The sequence below is a fragment of the Gossypium hirsutum genome, chromosome A13 (assembly GCF_007990345.1).
Source record: "Gossypium hirsutum isolate 1008001.06 chromosome A13, Gossypium_hirsutum_v2.1, whole genome shotgun sequence".
NCBI lineage: Eukaryota > Viridiplantae > Streptophyta > Magnoliopsida > Malvales > Malvaceae > Gossypium > Gossypium hirsutum.
In genome coordinates, this window is record NC_053436.1 from 95,522,085 (window position 1) to 95,542,492 (window position 20,408).

General features: G+C 33.4%; 2 protein-coding genes across 3 annotated transcripts; one reads left to right on the top strand and one right to left on the bottom strand.

Moving 5' to 3' along the window:
* Nucleotides 1-4,505: 4,505 nt before the first annotated feature.
* LOC107895194 (protein NDR1) lies at nt 4,506-5,555 on the top strand. Of its 2 annotated transcripts, none has more exons than XR_001683442.2 (2): nt 4,506-4,986; nt 5,094-5,555. XR_001683442.2 is itself a non-coding variant. In XM_016820454.2 (2 exons), the coding sequence occupies exons 1-2, from the start codon at nt 4,879-4,881 to the stop codon at nt 5,420-5,422; spliced, it is 426 nt and encodes a 141-aa protein (XP_016675943.1). In that variant the 5' UTR covers nt 4,612-4,878; the 3' UTR covers nt 5,423-5,555. The 2 variants fall into 2 exon arrangements, 1 of the variants encoding a protein (XP_016675943.1); XM_016820454.2 differs by having other exon boundaries at nt 4,612-4,986; nt 5,105-5,555.
* A 445-nt stretch (nt 5,556-6,000) lies between these two features.
* LOC107894372 (uncharacterized) lies at nt 6,001-7,048 on the bottom strand. Its single transcript, XM_016819652.1, has 4 exons — nt 6,901-7,048; nt 6,614-6,806; nt 6,440-6,527; nt 6,001-6,291 (listed from the first exon to the last, which is right to left on the bottom strand). The coding sequence occupies exons 1-4, from the start codon at nt 7,046-7,048 to the stop codon at nt 6,001-6,003; spliced, it is 720 nt and encodes a 239-aa protein (XP_016675141.1).
* Nucleotides 7,049-20,408: the final 13,360 nt, after the last annotated feature.

The window sequence follows — 20,408 nt, forward strand, 5'->3', positions numbered from 1 at the left end:
AATTTTATTTATTAAATTTAAAAAAATAGATGGACTACGTTCTTGAAATTAAAAGTAAGTAAAAAGATTAAAATTTTAAAATTAAGTCAATAGACTAAATTTAAAAGATTGAAAAGTATAATGGATTAATAGATAAATACTTTTTTCTCTCTTTTTTCCCTCCCAGCTCCAGCCCAAAACGAAAGGAAAAAAAGAAAGCTGCTAGCTTGTCATGATTAAAACTCCACACTTGTATAGTACTCTATGTTTCTTCTTTTTATAGATAGATTAGGTTGATGGGACAAATATGAGTTAAATAACTTACTATTAAAATTAAAATTTCTTTTTTTGAAGCTTAGGGTCTGTTTGTTTGGAAGTAAAACATTTTTCGGAAAAGCTTTTCAGCCTTTTTCAGTGTTTGTTTGGCTGAAAATATTTTCCTAAGGTAAAATCAATTACAAAACACTGGAAAAGGAGCCCTTAATTTTGGAAAATATATTACCAATTTTATTTTTGTAAGACGTTTTCCAACTCTCACCAATCTTTCCTAGCCGTTCTTCATCTTCCTTTTTCTTTATCCAGGTAACTTGATTGAAATGAAACATTGTAAGTTGGTGAGACAAGCGGCCAATATATCAGAAACCATGACCCTTATCACTTCGAATAGTCTTTCACTCGTCTCGTAATTTTTGTCTTTGTAGTCTAGCAAAAGGGATTGGCTTATCCTGTACATGGAATTAGCAGCCAATACCTTGATAGGCCACTTTGAAGGGCTATCCATTAGACACATATTCGCATTGTTCTACTTAAATTCCATGAATATGTTCTTTCCTAAATCAAAAAGTACTTCTAGTATTTCCTTTGTGCTTTTTCCTTGGAGGGACAGTTTAAGAAGGTCCACATTTTGCCACCTATGATACAGCTCAACAGATAGCCAAACAATATCCGCAGCCTTCCCATTATTTACCACCATTGCTATGAGAAGTAGTCACCTCTGTAGTACCTTCCTTTCTGTAGTCTTTCGTGTCACAGTTATCCCAAGATTTAAATGAAACAGCAGCATGTTTTTGAACATTTAAATGAAGGGCTTGTGATATTCTCTACATATATACATTAGTCAGATAGATTTTAGTTTTAACATCATCTTAAGCTCAGTATGAGAACTATTTTGGAGGTTTTGAGCTTGTATTCATTTATCTTTCCTTGATATAATTTGAATGATAACTAGCTTTACATACATGCACTTTATAATATAATTACCTTCATGCTTGTTAATTTTTAAACCATAAAAAATCACTACCACTATTCTCTTATCTTGATCTTTTCAAGTTCTTTCTACCTTCTTTCAAAAAAAAAAAAAAATCTTTCTACCTAATATAACTTTTACTTCTTAAGATGTTAGGTGTTCATATGATTTCAATAGTTGAAGATGGTGTTCATAAAAGGAAAAACTCAGAAAATAAACCTTTTATTTGAATTTTTGACGCTTCAATGTTTTTGCATGCTAGTGTCATGGCTGCATACACTCTGTCTTACATCTTGTTCCAAACGTTGAATCAAATGAAAGATCTTTGGTGATCCAGATGTTGTAGATATTGTGTTCACATGTGGAGCGGATGTTTTGGCTGTGGGGATATATGTAACTCATCAAGTTGTTTTGACAGGTACTCATTTTGTCTATTTCTCTATCTTTGTTAATATGTTGTTAGCGAGGTTTATTCTATTATCTATAGGTCTATATGAACACCTTATAATTTTAATTTCTGGAACTTCTTTCCTCATTTTTTTTATTCTTTCTTTTGTTTCTACTTTTTTTTTAAAATCAAACCTGTCATATTTTAGATTCTGACCGAGAAACATTGGCTAGTTCAAATGGAACATTTGCTCAGTACTTGTTGAAGATATTAGAGGTGTACTTCAATTATCATCATGATGGATACAGCACAAAAGGTTCGTTTGCTGGAAATGGTTAAGGGATTTTTGCTGAATAGTGAACTTTCTAATTTATTCACTACCATTCTGCAGGTGTGTACCTTCATGATCCAACAGCCATGCTTGCAGCCATTAATCCTTCGCTTATTACCTACGTGGAGGGTGCTGTCAGAGTTCAAACAAATGGCATCACAAGGGGACTAACACTATTATACAACAAGCAGAAGAGGTTAAATATTTTTTTTATGTGTATTGGAACTGAAGGAGACTAAATGAGCTTTATTAGAATATTTAATTGCAGCAGCTAGTAGTCGAAAAAAACTGTTAACCATAATTTGTAAATAAAGAAAATCGACTCCTTTGAGTAACTTAACAAAGGACCTATTTGAGCCACACTTGACTGCAGAGAAAGAGTAATAAGCTTTACAGTATCATGAGATGTCAGTTTCATGATTCTCTTATTAATTCATGACTTATAATGTTTGAAAATGGAATAAGCTGCTAGATGAAGTGATACCATGTAAAGGAAATCAAATTGTATATGAAAGCTTTTTCTATGCAGTGATGTTGTGCTTGTCTTGGGTTTGAGATAAAGTAGATATAATGTGTAGACATGCAGTTGTACCCTTCAAATTCTATAATGATGTATGATTGTTCGTTATTGAGTGGGATGCATTTGAGCAGGTTTACTGAAATTACGGAGTGGTCTAATCAACCATCGGTGAAGGTGGCATTCACAGTTGATGTACCTGCTGTTCTCAAATTGGTTATGGAGAGGTTGATGAAATGATGATGAGGATGGTTGTATTGTGTAATCAGTGTGAATGTGTTTTTAAGACTGTATAAGCTTTGTCAGTGGACTAATTTGTTCTGTTACGGTAGCTGTTATTGTTTCAATAAAAGGTAATAATTTTATGCTATTTTGAGTTACTATTGTAATAATTTTATGTTATTTAACACATGTTTTACAAATTTTAGATATAAAATAAAGAATAATTAGTATAAATTTAAACATGCAATTATAAAGATAAGTAAAAACTTTTGTAAAAAATAAGACTTCTTCAAAATAGAGGTGTGCATGGGCCGGGCTACCCGGCCCGGCCCGAAGACCCGCCCAAAAATGGAAGGGTTTGGATAAAAATATAGGCCCGAAATATGGGTTTGGGCACAAAAATAAGGCCTGTTTAGAAAATGGGCCGGGCTCGGGTAAAATTTTTTTGGCCCACGCCCGGCCCGGTCCGAATTATCTAATAAATATATATTTTTTATTTTTAATTATATTTATATTTTACTTTTAATTTTAATATAATCAATTTTTATTATATTTTTCAAATTGTGTATTGTTTTAAGAATTGTTTTAATATATTTTTTATTTGTTTCTTGTTTTAATATTTGTTTTAAATGTATTTGATTATTTAATATATTTTAAAATTTTTTATTTAATAAAATAAGTTAAAAAAATTTAATAGGGGCCGGGCCGAGCCAGGCTCGGGCTTCACAATTTTATTTCTGGCCGGGCTTGGGCAAATTTTTAGGCCCATATTTTGGGTCGGGCCGGGCCCGGGCCTAGAAAACGGGCTTGAAATTTTTTGTGGGCCCGGCCCGTACCCAGCCCATGCACACCTCTACTTCAAAATTAGTGAAAAATTTTCCCTTTGCCTTAAACAAGTTGTATGAATAGCTAAAAGTTACCAATTGTGATTAATTTATAATTAATCAATAATTAAAACATGTGAAAAAAATAATATTCCATGTGAAAAAAGACCTTGAATAGCTAAAGGTTAAGAAGATTTAATAATAAATTCTTAAATATATATTTGTTTAATTTAAAACAACTTTTATGAAATATTTTCAGAAAATCTGTCAAACAACAGAAAATATTTTACACAGATTCATCCAAACACCAGAAAAGTAAATCATTTCTAGAAAAATAAATCATTTTTCAAAAATTATTTTCTGGAAAATATTTTACTGGCAAACAAACGGAGCCTTATGTTTATTTTAGTGTATATGTACGATTTTTTAATAATTTGTTTTTAATTTTTTTATTATATTTGTTTTCTTTATACATAATATTTAGAATTATCTATAATCTCTTTTAAATTTATAAATAGAAAGAGAATCAGCGCATTCAAACACACGTCATTTTACAATAATAATAATATTTATGTAAATCAAACTAAGACGGAATCTAATTGATTTGTTGTTTTTAAATAGCATAACATCCCTTAAAATTTGAATTTCATGCAGTATTTTACTTACAATGCAAAACATACATTTACAAAAACGATCCCACAATTTTATAAAACTACAGAGGACCTACATTTACAACAACAGTGTCAATTAAAGTGATATACAGTAAACCTCAAATTATGGCAAGGCAAGGGCTTTGACTACGCAAAATGAAAAATTGTTAGTTTTAAAATGATAAAATTACATATTAATTTTTTTTAAAATTTAAAATTCAATTTTAATTTTTTTAAAAAAGTTTATTAAAAATTGGAAAATTTGACGTTATTACAATAAAAAAATTTGACAAATATCCATATTTGATTCAGATGTAGTGGGATTAGTCAGCTATAGGGTTTGGGTAAGTTGGTAGGTACGCCCATATGAAATTAATTTTGACCTATTATTTTATATCAAGTGAAGTCTTTATTTAATGACACTACCATATCTTATTCACACAAAAAAAAAAAAAGAAAAGAAAAAAAGAACAGCTTTATTCATTATTTTTTTTAAAATTAAAAGTTAGCTAATAATTCTTTATATGCTGTGCTTTTCAAAGCCAACATGTCCTTGCCCCTTCATTTTCCATCTTTGTCTTTCTTCTGAATCTCGTATCTTTTGCAAAACTTCACCGATTTCCAGCCGCCGGAAAAACATGTCGGCTTCCCGTAACCAAGGAGGTTGTGGATGTTGTGGCGGCATCTTTAGTTTGGGGATGTCGGCACTTTTCATGTGGCTATGGATACATACTTCAAACCCCAAATGTTCCATTCAAACTCTGTCCTTGCCTTCCCTTCGCAGCGCCTCGAACCTCACAGCTGGTCCTACCTTAAGCCTCACGCTAAGGTTAGTCAACCCTAACCAGCTCAAAGGGATCAAGTATGATCCTTTGAACGTCACGGTTTATGATTTTCCAAACAAAAGTAATGTCATAGGTAACATTTTGATGCCAGGGTTTTACCAGGGTTACAGAAAGAAGGCTACAAAGCCTGGTCAAGGCACCGCTAACACCACGGTGGCTTTACGAGCGGTGTCGGAGAACGGAACAGGAGTTTTCCGGGTTGATATGGCGACGGCGGTGAAGTTTAAGACCTTGTATGGTTATTCGAAGAGGCATAAGATTAGGATTGGAGCAGATGTGGTGGTCAACGCTAGTGGTGTTAAGGTCGATCGTAAAGGGATCAGGCTTAGATCTATGGCACCCAAGATGGGAAATTCTTGTGTGGTGCTGCTTGGAGCTTTGTTCAATTTCTTGCTCTTCGCTTTGCTTGATTTTTGGTGAGTTGTTTTTCATGGTTTTAGCATATTTTTAGATGCTTTGTTGTAGCTGAGAAAAAGAGAGAGAAAATGGTGATGTTAACAGCTTTAACTTAATTGAATTATTTGTATCAAATGGTAATTGTATTTCTATCCCATTTTCATACCCTGGTCATTAATTTCATTACCCATAACAAACATATAGTATTGAACAAATATGAACATTAACAACATCTACCCTATTAATTTGCTTTCCCATCAACCTAATCTGAACAGTGTTTTTAATTTTAATTAGAAAGAGGCTTCCCTAAATACCTCTCATTCCTCTCACACTAAATTGAATGAATATATGCAATCTAAGCACAACAACAATAAGCTGGTAGGCAACCAATTCAAATCTGCCATCCAAGCAACAATAGAATGCTTAGGAATGTGCAAAGAGAACCAAAATAATCGATGCCAGCACACTTTCCTCCCCTTATCTCTAATATCCTCCCACAGCCTTGAAGAAGCAATCTTACTGCTAATAGGAATTCGTTGCACACTACCAGCAGCAAGCTCATTCAATTAAGCATTCTTCGCTAGTTCCAGCTACTTGTAAAATTAGAAGCAACATCCCAAAACCTCCTCCCCTTCATAAACATACTCTTTATTCCAAGCAACCGAAAGAGAACCTTCCTCTGCAAGGATACTTCGAATATGCTGCAAAATGCAAACATTATTCCATACTTCAAGATCCCTTAACCCCAGCCCACCTTCTGATTTAGGAGAACATATCAAAAACCGGCTAACTCTAGCACCATGTGCAGCACAATCCTGAACTTTCCAAAAGAATCGAACACAAATTTGAGCGATCTTCCTAAGAACAGCTTTTGGAAGAAGAAACTGCCTACACTAGTAAGACTGCACATTCAAGATAACAGCTTTAATAAGCTGAAGCCTACCAGCATAACTCAAATGTCTAGCAGACCAGCCCGTAATCTTAACTCAATATCTTGCCTATCAAAGCACTACAGTCTAAAAAAGTCAGTTTCATAGGTACAAGAGGCACTCCGAAATATCTCACAAGAAGCTGCCCAATCTTGAACCCAGTAATGCTTCTTATAAGCTCAATCTCCTCTTCAGAAATACTAGCAACAAGTAGCTCACTTTTTCAAGCATTAACCTGCAGCCCAAAATTCCTATAAAACTCCACTAATAAACAGAAAATACCGACCACAGAACAACAGAACCCTTTGCAAATATAAGAAGATCATCTGCAAAGGACAGATGAGAAAGCTTAACACGGAGACATTTAGGATGATACTTGAAAACACCACATTGAGCTACCTCTTCTAAAATCCTGGACAGGGCATTCATTGCAACCACAAAGAGATAGAGGATCTCCTTGTCTAATTTCTCTTTCCCCTCTAAAAAAAACCAATAAGCCCCCAATTATGAGAAATGGAAAATCAAGGAGTAGTGATACAAGTAGCAATCCACTTGACAAACAGCTCAGGAAACCCATAACCTTCAAGACCGAAAGAATAAAGCCCGAATTCAAAGGGTCCCAGGCTTTCTGTAAATCCACCTTCAAAGTACAGCTAGGCGAAATATACTTTCTATTATAGCCCCTCAACAACTCACGAGCAAAAAGAGTGTTATCCGCCATTTTACTCATCTAATTTTAAAAAATTTAATATTTATAAAAACGACTCTGCTTCAAAAATATTTATCAAAATGATTTGAAATGTACAGCAAGTTTAGCTTTTGGAAACCCAATAACCGGCATCACCTTATGTTTTAGCCTCATCATTACCTATTCATTGTGTCAGACTTTAAAAAAATAAATTTTTTGAGTTTGAGACATGAATGGCCGGCACCAGGAATTTTTTTTTAAAATCGTATCATACTGGTATACAAAAATACTAATATTTGAAAAAAAAAATTGGTTCTGACCATGTAATGGCCGGCACTAGAGTCATTTGAAAAAAAGAATTGGTGCTAGCTAGTAGATGGCCGGCACCAAGTAATTTTTCGGGTCCCAAGGTATATATATATTTTTACTTTGGAACATTGATGGCAGACACCACCTTTTTCGGGTCCCAAAATTTTAATTTTTTTGGTTTTGGGACATCAAGCCGGCACCAACTTCATCAAATTAAAAAATTTATTTTTTATTTTGAAACACTGATGGCCGGCACCAAGTATTAAAAAATTAGTTTTCTTAATTTTGGGAATCAGATGGCCGGAACCCCCTCACTCTATATATAGGGGGTGGTTTGAGTTCTGATAGTGTAAATGGATGAGAAAATTTTGTTTTGAGAGAGTCATCAAAATGATAGTGTTTTGTAGTGTATCATCAAATGAGTTTTTTTTTATAGTGGATTGTAGATGAGAGTTTTTTGTAGTGTGCAACCGAATTTTGGGGTTGAATTATATACTGTCATGTTTTAACGGAGTTGAATTATATATTGTCATGTCAACCGTAAAGGTTATGCCATTAAGGGTAGGATAACTTTTTGCGTCATAGATGGCTAACCGAGATGTCCAACGCAGATGAACATTATCTATGGTGTAAGAGCATTTATTCCACAACTTATAAGTGGGGTACTAACGTAGACCCGATTTAAGCAGAAGACGATTAATTGTGAAGAAGCTACTATTCAAAATAATTGTATTATTTCTTTAGAATGTTTGTATTTTTTTGTATCTGTAAATTTAATTTAGTCCGTATTATATGTAGTTTGAATTTAAAATTTTCGTGTATTAATTTTACCCATTGTTTGTAGTTTGTTGGGTGTTTAAATTCAATTTAGTCTGTATTATATATAGTTTGAATTTAAAATTTTCATGCATTAATTTTACCCATCTATTTGTAGTTTGTTGGGTGTTTAATTTTAATTTAGTCCATATTATATGTAGTTTGAATTTAAAATTTTCCTGTATTAATTTTACCCATCTGTTTGTAGTTTATTGAGTGTTTAAATTTAATTTAGTCCGTATTATTTTTGTTTGAATTTAAAATTTTCGTGCATTAATTTCACCCATCTATTTGTAGTTTGTTAGGTGTTTAAATTTAATTTACTCCGTATTATTTTTGTTTGAATTTAAAATTTGCGTGCATTAATTTTACCCATTTGTTTGTAGTTTGTTGGGTGTTTAAATTTAATTTAGTCTGTATTATATGTAGTTTGGATTTAAAATTTTCGTGTATTAATTTTACTCATCTCTTTGTAGTTTGTTGAGTGTTTAAATTTAATTTAGTCCGTATTATTTTTGTTTGAATTTTATATTTTTGTGTATTAATATTCTAAAATGTTTGTATTTTACTGTATCTGTAAATTTAATTTGTTGTGTACTATTACTTATTCAAATTATATTTTTTATTAAATATTTTGAAGTCATTTATTCAAACAAATAATTATTTTAGAAAAATTAAATTAATATTAAAAAATAGAATAATTAGAAAATAAAGTAAATTTTTACAGATAAAAATCAAAATTGTCGTGATCTCGGTGACGTCTCCGGCCCTAGCGTGTAATGGTCTAGCTGCCTTCGTTGGCGATGCCATGCACCTTGCTCAGGCGTTTGATAGTTGCTCGGTTCGGCCTCCGGCGGCCCGTTCGGTGTACTTAGAAAAGTAATATAATCATATACACTATAATCGGGAGTTAAAAGGTATTGCATAACAGGAGGTGCCGATGGAAAATATCCTTAGTAGGTGTATAGGCTTCCTGATTGAGCTCCAGATAGTATGAGGACGATCCAGACCCTGTCAAATATTAAGGCTCGGGGTCGTCACCAAAAATATCTTCGAAAGATGGAGGAAATTGGGAGCTCGGACTCCGGGTGGTATGATGACGAGTCAGATGCATTATATTGGGGCTCGAGATCGAGGTTTGAGGTAGAATCGATTTTGGTGTTCCCGAATGGCGAAACTCGATTATGGCACGGTCGTGTGTTCCTCTATTGTCATTGGGAAGATTTCGGCTGCGCATCTTCCGAAATCAACATATAACGACCTAGGAATATAAAGGGTTTCTCGTGTGCCATATACCATTTTGCGTACTCGCGCGTAGGAAAGAACCCTCCCTCTAAGACATACAAGGGAGGGCGCCTCGATGTCGATCATTCCACAGAAAGATATACGGTTTATGTTTTTTCACCCAATTTATTGCGTCCCGACCTGAACCCTTTTGTCCATTTCGTGGACTTCTTTGATGTCGACATGAGGGTTCAGGATAGGTTGTGCACAACTAAACTGCCTCAATACCCAACCTCTATCGTGCCACTCCACCATATGGAAATGAATCAATAGAACATTTGACACGAACAGCTGTTGCAGCTCGGTAACCAATGATGGTATGACCGCTGTGATCCCTTCCTCGACATATAGCATCCATAGAAACTGCATAATATAGACATGTTATTAGTTAAATTTTTTTACAATTATTGTATTTAAAAAAGAAAGATTCGGAAGCATATTTTACGCCATCCTCGGAATGAGTCTTGATCATCATACTGTACACGGGTACGGTGAACGATTGCCTGATTCCCGGTATAGTTGGCTATCTAAAAAAAAGAATAAAGTATTAGATTATTTTTTGCATTAAAAATGAGTATACAATACTATACAATTAAAAAAATTGTAAAATTGAACTATCTATTTACCTGTTCACGAGTGGCCACACATACAGTTGGTGGCTCACTGATGCTAGAAACGGCATTCAGTAGAACGCCTATGATTGTAGTAAAAGGCAACAACTGCCCATTATTTTCGTAGACAGTTTTGTCATTTGACAAAGCTCGCGGTATAAACATGCCAATACTGCAAAACCCCAACTAAATCTTTTAGCAATCTCGAGATCCTCTAATAAGGGAATACTTGTTGTGGACTTTATTTTGATTGACGTTCGACAACAGTATTCCACTTATAAGTTGTAGAATGAATGCTCTTGCATCGTAGATAATGTCCATCTGCGTTGGACTACTCAGTAGATACTGAAAGTTTTTTCTTAACTAGGTAAATTTAATACTGGTTAATTGTCCTTCCTCATCATTGATGGACATTTTTTAAGTGACCTTTCATAAGTGCCCCATAGATCGAGCACTTTTCCAATCCCGATCATTGCTTTGCCGTTTATAGACAGCCCTAGTTGGATTGCGCCATCTTTCAACTAAGTCCGATATTAAATCGGCCTGTAGCTCAGATATCTGAATGTACGTGGCTACCCTAAAACCCGGATGTTCAAGTACGACAAAACTCTTCGATTGGGAAAATAACCTATAATAGCCCATTTTTCAATAGAATCAGAACAGTGGTTTTGAGACCATAAATCCAAATTCAAAAAAATTATTTTTTTATTATTTTATGATCTACAACATGATAGTGTTACCGTATAAAAATTTTGTTAAGAAATTTTACCGTTTATATGTTCAATTTGATAAAAAAAGGCTAAATTGCGTAAAGTGCAAAAGTTGAGTTCTATTAGCTAAAGATATTAAATAGCTATATAAATTTAAAGTAGAGGTCATTATATGGTAACTAGCCCATTAATGAGTTAGTGGATGATAATGGCTTGGTATTTTGTGTAATTATTAAATGTTTTAAAGATTAATTTTGGAAATGAGTAAATAAAGGTTAATTAAAATAAAACAAAATTTTATCATCTTCCATTATTATTTTATTTTCAACCGAATGTTAAGGAACAATAAGCCATTATTGAAGCTTCATTCAACCAATCTTATTCTTTCAAATTAGGTATGCATTTTTGTCCCATTTTTGATTAGTTCTATGTTTCTAGGATCGTTATAGCTTAATCTAGCTAGCTCGGGGACTAATTTGAGAAACTGTTAAAATATTTGAGTTTTGCCATTGATGAACATGTTAGAGTTTTGAATTTTAATGGTAGAAAATGAATGGTTGTTGTTAGATAAACAACTTTTGTAAAGGAATTTTTGATGAAATTATCAATTAGAGATTAAATTGAAAAATGTGATAAATTGTGGTAAAATTGTGAATTTATGAAATATATGGGTTGCTATAAATATGTTTATAATTTAGCTAGGCTTGGGTAAGGATAAAATTGGATGAATTTCATTTTTCGAGCCTAGGGACTAAATTGCAAAGAATTAATAGTATAGGGGCAAAATGGTAATTTTTCCAAAAATATGTGTTGGACTAAATTGAATATGAATTATACTGAATTGAGTTAAATTCATTCGTATAGATCCAGTTAGATCTCGTACGGAGTTAGATCGAGGAAAAGAGAAAATCTCGGATTAGTCGCCTCCATATCTACAAACACTCGTCGAGGTAAGTTCATGTAATTAAATTGTGTAATTATATGTTTTTTTTGAATTAGATGTTGTTATTTCCATTATTATCATATATGAATACCGATAGCATATCTGACGACGTACGATGATTACCGAGGCTCGTTTGAACCTACGGAATTCGTAGGATACAAATGACATGTCATTAGGGTTACCGATTTCAGCTTTTATGAGGTTACCGATACTTAGCTCATAAGAGCTTACTGTTATTTAGCTCGAAGGAGCTTACGTTTTTTAGCTCGGAGGAGCTTACTATTTACAGCTCGTATGAACATACATGTACATGAATTGACGGATTACAGTTCAGTACACCTCGTGTGTATTACCCGCGTATCCAACGATATTCTAAATGGTTCAACGGGCATAGTTCTGTTACGAGTTTATATGAGTTTAATACGAACTAGTACATGTATTTACATGAATTATATGGAAATGGTTTGTATATGATATATGGATACATGGTATAGATGTTACATGAATATGGAGTTTGAATAGTTGTTGAACTCATACGTGATTCTCTATTTTTATATGAATTACATAGCTAACATGGTTGATGAATATGTGATAGGCTTTTGGCCAAATTGAATTGAGATATGCTTTGATTTACTTACCTTAAATATGACAAAATGGTAAGTCAAATTCTATATTATACAAACTTACTAAGCTTAAATGCTTACTCTATGTTATTTTTCATGTTTTATAGTGATTCGGAAGCTCATTTGGGTTGGAAGCTTTCGGAGTTATATCACACTATCCATCGGCTCTTTTGGCACTTTTGTTTAATTAATTCTGGTTATAATGGCATGTATAGGTTAATTTAGCCAATGTTGGCATATAAGTGTTTCGTTGAGATTAGCCACTTATTTGGCTTGTGTTTGGTATATTTTAATATGTATATATATGTGGCCTTATCATATTTGATGTGTGTTCGATATGGTAGAATGATGGAAAGTAATATGTGGTTTGAATACGCATTTAAGATATGTTATATACCTTGGTGTGATTTAGTGCTTTGTTATGGAAAACTTATAGGTATATTGATGTTAGTTAGAATGACATATTTGGTACCATTTGGAAATATTGGTATGTTTTGGTAAGTATTTAAGTGACATAAAATGATGCAAAATGGTTTACCTTATGAATTGGTACTTTGGGTACCAAATTGTTGAGCTTGATAAGTGACCTACATGATAGGTTTTGGTATAATTATGCATGTATGTATTTGGTCATTTAAGTAAGTTTGGATACATGGTTGACATGTTTTTAAGTTGTCATTTGAGGTGCCTTGAGGTGCCTAAGGACATATTAGTTGTATGTGATGATATTACATGTTTTAAACTTGATCTTGGCTGGTTTTGGATGTCTAATTATGACTTGAGTATATGCAAAATGTTGAGTGTAGGTGGATGCCAAATTGGGTGAGAAATGTGGCTTGTAAACTGGCCTATTTTTGTCCACATGGGCAAAGACACGGGCGTGTTTCTCAACCGTATGTGACACACGGCCAAGTGACATGGCCGTGTGTCCCTCGTATCTTTTATAGAGTACAAGTCAGTATGCTTACACGAAACCCCCACGAAACCTTTGATCACCTTATAGCAACAAGTAGCCCCTTCGATCTGTCTGATATAAGGTAAATGTTGTCTTCTCCAACAACGTGCTTCCACATATTTCTGAGAAAAAATTCCCAAGACTCGAAGCACTCATGCTCCACGATGGAAAAAGAGATCAAAAGTACATTTTGATTGTCGTCTTGTGCAACAACAACCAGGAGTATTTGCATATATTTTCCATATAGCTAGGTCCCGTCCATCTGCACCATCGGCTTGCAGTGAGGGAAGGCCTTAACACATGGCTCGAACATCCAAAACAACTGGTGAAAAACTCATTTCCCCAATTGTATCTCTCGGTCCGGGCCTTTATACGGTAGTGTTTGTAAATTAGCCATTGTCCCGGGTACATACTCTCGTATCTCAACAATTTACTCTTCAAGCTCGTTGTATGACGCATCCCAGTCACCATACGACTCTTGCACCACCATTTGCTTCGCCCACTATGCCTTTTGGTACGACACTTTATACTTGAATCGAGCTTTCATGTCTACAATAAGGACCGAAACTTGAATGGTGGGCGACTCTTTCACCAAATGGATGATGCAGTTACATATAGTTTTTGCATCTAACTTTCAATAGTCTTACTACATACGAGGAGACGTGCATGTGTGTGGACCTTCTAGTTTCCTTATCATCCATATCTATGTCCGCTACATTAACACGGCTGAAACATGCCAGTTACACCTACTTGAGGCTTTCCAATATTCTCCTACATACAAAGGCTGCGTCGACTTCGTTACTTTATAGTCCATACTTAACTTCAAGCTAAGTTGTTTTATAGCATGTAAATAATCTTTCTTGTTATCGAATTGTTGTCCTATGAACAACTCTTCATCGTTGAATTCATCATCAAGTAGGTGAGCCGGCACAATGTTTGTATATTCCAGAAACTCGCGTGCAAGAACTACTTCAAGATCCACGTTGGTCATGAATGACCCTATATTATTTCTTATAACTATACCAGGGCCCGTGTTCCCTGCTAAATGGGGGTTCGTATTTTCACCCTTCACTTGGCCTTCCTCTTCTATGTCTTCAGGGATGTCATCCAAATAGGGGTCGCTGAAATCATCGTTGGGATCACAGTGAGACTGATCATCATTATCGGACCCTTCATTACTATCTTCTATAGTGGCCAACACCTCTGGATGGATCTCTAGATGAGTACACGAGTTTGGGATGTTTATACGAACATCCACCAGTGTTTGGATTTTCGGGAGTTGGCATTGACTGTCCACAACCCTACTGATCTTCCCAGGAGATGTTAAGATTAAAATAAATTCTAGAATGCTGGCTTGCTGGAACTACAACTTGAATGGGATCCAGTTCAGCTATCTTCATGAACAACTCAACTGGGCTGGGATTATCCATCTCAAGGGGCAATAAATTGCTATCATTGTCTCTAGATCATTATCATCTTCAAGCTCTATTTCTAAGAACTTGAGCAGATCTGTTGAAATCGAAAATTTGTAAAACAGTCTCAACATTTGCTTCTCGCAATGGGTTGCTATCTTTGTACTAATTTTTCGTTTTAAATCCGCCAGCGAAACACGCTTGTTGAATCTTACTTCCTATTTTTTCCGAATTTGAAATACACAGCCTTCTTTAATTGTATTTATCATTCCTCCATTGAAATAAACATAAACAAACAAAATCTGGGAACCCATCTTAAAAAAATTTTGCCTCCTCTTCAATAAAGAAAAAACTGATATTTTTAATCTCGATTTTCAACTAATAAAGCAAAAAAAAAAGCAAACAAAAACTCAAATGGAAGACAAAACACCTATATATATATCTGGTAAATTTGGTGCTGACCTCTGATTCCCAAAACTAAGAAAACTAATTTTTTAATACTTGGTACCATCCATCAGTGTTCCAAAATAAAAAAAATAAATTTTTTAATCTGATAAAGTTGGTGCCAGCCATCGGTGTCTCAAAACCAAAAAAAAGAATTTCGGGACTCGAAAAAGGTGGTGCCAGCCACCAATGTCCCAAAGTAAAAAAAAAGTCTTGGAACTCGAAAAATGTACTTGGTGCCAGCTATCTACTGGCCACCACCCAAAATTTTTTTTAAATGTCTCTAGTACCGACTATAAGTGTCCTAAAGTAAAAAAAAATGTCTTGGGACCCGAAAAATGTATTTCGTGTCGGCCATCTACTGGCCAGCACCCAAAAAATTTTTCTTTTAAATGACTTCGATGTTGACCATTACATGGTTGGAACCAAAATTTATTTTTCAAATGCTGGAATTTTAGTATAGCAGTATGATATGATTTAAAAAAAATACACTGGTGCCTTCCATTCATGTCCCAAACTCAAAAAATTCATTTTTCTAAAGCCTGGCACAACAATCAGGTAATGATGGGCCCAAAACACAATGTGGTGTCAGCCATTGGTTTCCCAAAACCCAAACTTACTGTTCATTTCAGATAATTTTGATGAATGTGTTTGAACCATTATCATTTTTGTAAATATTAATTTTTTTTAGATTAGATGGGTAAAATAGCCAGTGTTATCAATAACACTTCTACCTTTAATGAAAGCACTCTGACTTCTAAATATTAAAGTAGGCAAGTAATGAGTAATTCGATTAACAGGTACCTTCGAGATACATTTATAGCCAGTACTACAATAGGAAATAGGCCTAAATTCCTTGATGTGCCTCGGATTCTTACATTTAGGAACTAGAGTAATGATGGTAGCATTAAAAGTAGGCAAAAGCTTTAAAGAAGCAAAGAACAACTTCACAGCATCAAGAAAGTTCTCCCCAACAATATCCATGCTGATTTGAAAAAAAAAGTTGTAAAACCAATAAAAGACTAGGAGCTTTCTCATTCTACTGTTCAAAAATAGCTACTTTAATTTCATCCATTGTAATAGGCCTAGTTAAATCAAGCTGAGCCTCAATAGAAAAGAGTACAAGGAAACATATCTTTAAGAAGTTGATCAGACCAATCAACAACATTCTCATCAGTAGTCCCAATAAGACCCTTATAAAACTGAATTATTTAAGATGAAATAAGCTCATCAGACTCCAACTTATTCTCCAAAAAATGAACAATATCAATTCGATTGACACATAAAAATTTAATAGATATTTGTTTAGAAGGATGTAGAACCCTTCCATCATTTTTTTTTCATTTCTCTTTTCTTATTCTACTTCTTCTCACGTTGCCCTTTTTCATCCATAGCAAATTTTCTTTTCTTTTCATTTTGGTCATTTTCTACCATTTTCAACCTTCCCAAGCTCAAATCTTTAAATTTCTTTCATAGATTCTTAGTGAAATTAATAGTATCATCTCATGGCAAGCTAAACTCCTTGTGAAATTAGTTAATGAACACATCAAGGAAAGAGAAAAGAAAAGTTAAGGATTTGAGTAAAAGCTTAAGATAAGATGAAAATTTTTCTTAAGGATTTTACGTATATTTCATCTTAATGCATGGAAATAGTACGCAATTATTGTTTTGTTATTAAATGTTGTGTATGTGTATTATGTTATTGAAAAAAAGTGAAGAGCAAATAGGGGAAAAAGACAAAGGTGTGGCGAAGGAGTGAAGAAAGAAGAAAAGATTTATTTAAGTATTTTACTATAAATATATCAAGAGTTTTACTTATTTAATCAAACCCTAACTAGAAAATTTGACAAGTTAGTTTAATATTTTACTTGAAATTTATTTACAAATGAAAACGATGATTTGTGATATCCATAGAACTAACTAAAATTTTGACTAAGGCAAGTACATTTATCAATTAATAGTATAGTTATGGTGAGCAAAGATATCGTTCTCACGAAGACTAAAACTACTTGCAATTATTGTCTTTCTATTATTTAATCGAATAATTCGAGTCATTGATTAAAACTAAGATTAACTAAATTAATTAACTAACGAATACGACATAGAACAAATTATGAAAATAATCGAGTAACAACCAAGAAGCAAAACAATACACAGGAAAAAATTCACCTAGATTTCATCTGTCACTATCAATTTTAATTACGAGTTTCCTTACTTAGTAACTTGATCTATAGAAATATCTAAATTATGCAAATATCTCTTTCGAGTATAAGAGCAACTAACTATAGGTTGTTTAATTGAAATTTCTTTCTAATGAAAACCTCTATTATCGCATTAACTTGTGCTATGGATTGTGCTATTAGATTTGACTCTAATCCGGTAGATTTATGTCGTTTTATTTCTAGAATTGCATGCAACTCCACTTAACTATGCAATATCTACTCTTCAAAAAAGTCCATTCAACCTTCGATTTAAGCACATCAAACGTGGATTAATAATTTAGAATATCAAACCAAGAATTAAGCGTACATGATTGAGAACAAAAAACTAAGAATTTATTGCATAAAATAAAAATAAAACGAGGGTTCATCTCCCTAGGTATTTAGAAAATTGGTTCATACTTGAAAATAAAAACATTCAAGAGACAATATAACTGAAAGAAATAAAGAAACTCATGATAACTCCTTCAGAAATCAACTGGGAATCTTCAATCTTGACAGAAATCTGCTTCAAAGTTGGCTTCAATGGAGTTTTTTGAGTTGTTTTCTTGAATATTCTATGACGACTCACTCCTATCTTCTTATTTTTGTCATATATATGTTTTAAAATGCCTAAAAAACCTAAAAATCACCATTTTTTGCATTCAATTAGCAATTCCATGAAATCGACACGGCCTATCACACGCTCGTGTGGAATGGTTTAGCCGTGTACCTCCTGCAGCTTGCTCCGACGCTCCGGTTTTCACTCGTTTTTCGCTCATTTTGCTCCCAAGTGTTGTATTAAGCATTAAAACATGAATTTATAGGATTGGAAGATAAAATTCACAATTAACGTTGGATAATCACCCAAAAACACATTAAAAATAAGGTTAAAATATGTTACTTTTAATACTTATCAATTTGATTTTATGAAATTGCATTTTTATTATGAATTTGAAAGTGCATGTGTAGTGAATTGGATGGAAAATAACTAAACTAAAAAGAGTGTAAAAGTTAGATAAGTGAAATAGATATTGAAATAAAGTATATAAATGAAATGTTAATTATTGATGAAATAGATGCCAAGTGAAATTTTAATGATTATTGACTTAATTTAGATAAGGACTAAATTGTAAAAATAGAAAATTTAAATTTGTTTCATTTGTTGAGAAAATGTAAACAAACGATATAGTTTAAATGCCCTTATAACCAAAATAAGAACTAATAGGATATAAATTGCATGCCATTAGGAAAGTGATTAAGTGCGCAAGTGATAGTGGCACTACAATACTAGTGAAAGCAGCACTACGATACTAGTGAAAGTGGCACTACATTGCAAGTGTATTGGCACTTCGGTGTAAAGTGATATCCGCATTTCCATGCGAAGAATAACGGTACTATGGTGTATCTTATTGAAACTTTCGTATATCCTATTATGATCTATGAAGTCTACATTTAGACAATTTCATTATAATGTAAGTGAATGTAATCTAACATTTGTAGATATTTTACAGCTTGTAAATTGGTATTTTAATATAATTATTATGAAAACAAAATTAGTGTAGAGTGTTTGAAAATAATGATAGAATTATATATTTATATATATGTGTGTTGTGAAAGAAATTAATTTTAATTGTATACTATAATTCTTGATATGCTTACTAAGCTCTCAGGAGCTTAACGCGTTTCTTTAAAACGTATAGGTGAAGATTCTTTTGAAGTTAAAAGGTGAAGATCATATCCAACTCATCTCATCATATATCAAGCATTGGAGGAAGTATGAATTTAAATTTGGGTATTAGTTTTAGCATGTACATAAGACTATAATGAGATATTTAGGGATGAAGTTGTTGGATTATGATCTTCTAAATTTGACGTTTATAAACATGTTTAAGGTTGTTTTATGTTGAATTAAATGGTGAATAGGGTAGATGAATGGTATATTCAAAATGTATTAATGGTTATGAAGATAAGATATAACACTTGGATATGGTATAAGATGATTTTAAAGCAAAATGCGCAGGTTTTTAGGTTGCAAGATTAACGTCCCAACTTTAGGTCATTGAAGTCACGATGAGCTCTAATCATGTTGCGACAGGGAGTCCAATTACGTCATTATGAGTTCAGACAATATGTCATGTCATGATGTGGGATACCATGAAGTCGCGATGTGTTTCCGATAATTTGGGTCTTTACCCTTTTGTCCCGAGTTGACTTTTAGACACTTACAAAACTTTCAAAAGCTCGTTTTAAGCTTGGTTAAGTTAATAAATTATATTTTACTTGTATTATGAATGATTATTTGATATGGTGTTATTGTAGTTGTTTTGGTAACGAATGTGACACCCCTGGTACCTTGACTCGGCAATCGGGTTGAGTAAGGGGTGTTACACCACCATCAACCAAAGTTCTGATACTAAATTTGTTCATTTTAACAACAACAGTAATATGAAAAAAATTGGTGCTTTGATCGCCCTCTCTCAACTAATGAATCCTTGCTTTTTTTTAAGCATTCTTCAGCATCATATAAACATTTTCATTCAGCTTGAACTTGCTCAAATCTCTCTGAATTTTCACCACCAGAAAACACAGCTAGTTGAATTGCCTCTAACTAGGCTTTCTTTTCCTTCACTCGCATAGTAATATCACTATAAGCATCAAAATTGAGGACTTTTAAAGCCTGCTTCAATCTCTTCAACTTCAAAAGAGTCTCAACATAGGATCACAAACCACTGCACCTTTCCATGAATTAGCTACAACCATCATATAATCCTTATTCTTTACCTAAAAGTTAAAAAACTTAAAAAAAACCTTGAGTAAGGAAGGAACATGTTTATCTAACCAGACTAATGATGGACAATGATTAGAGTCACCACTGGAGAATCTTAAAACCTCTTAAACCAATCAACATTCACCATCACCTTGTCAAGTTACCTAGCAATAAATCTATCCTTGAATATTAGTCCAAGAAAACTTGGGTCCAAAGTAAGAATGATCCAGAATGCCCAAACTACTAATAACTTCCTGAAAATCCCTCATGCTAGCAGTACTAGATCCATTGAAACATGAACTCTCTTCAAAAAGAAAA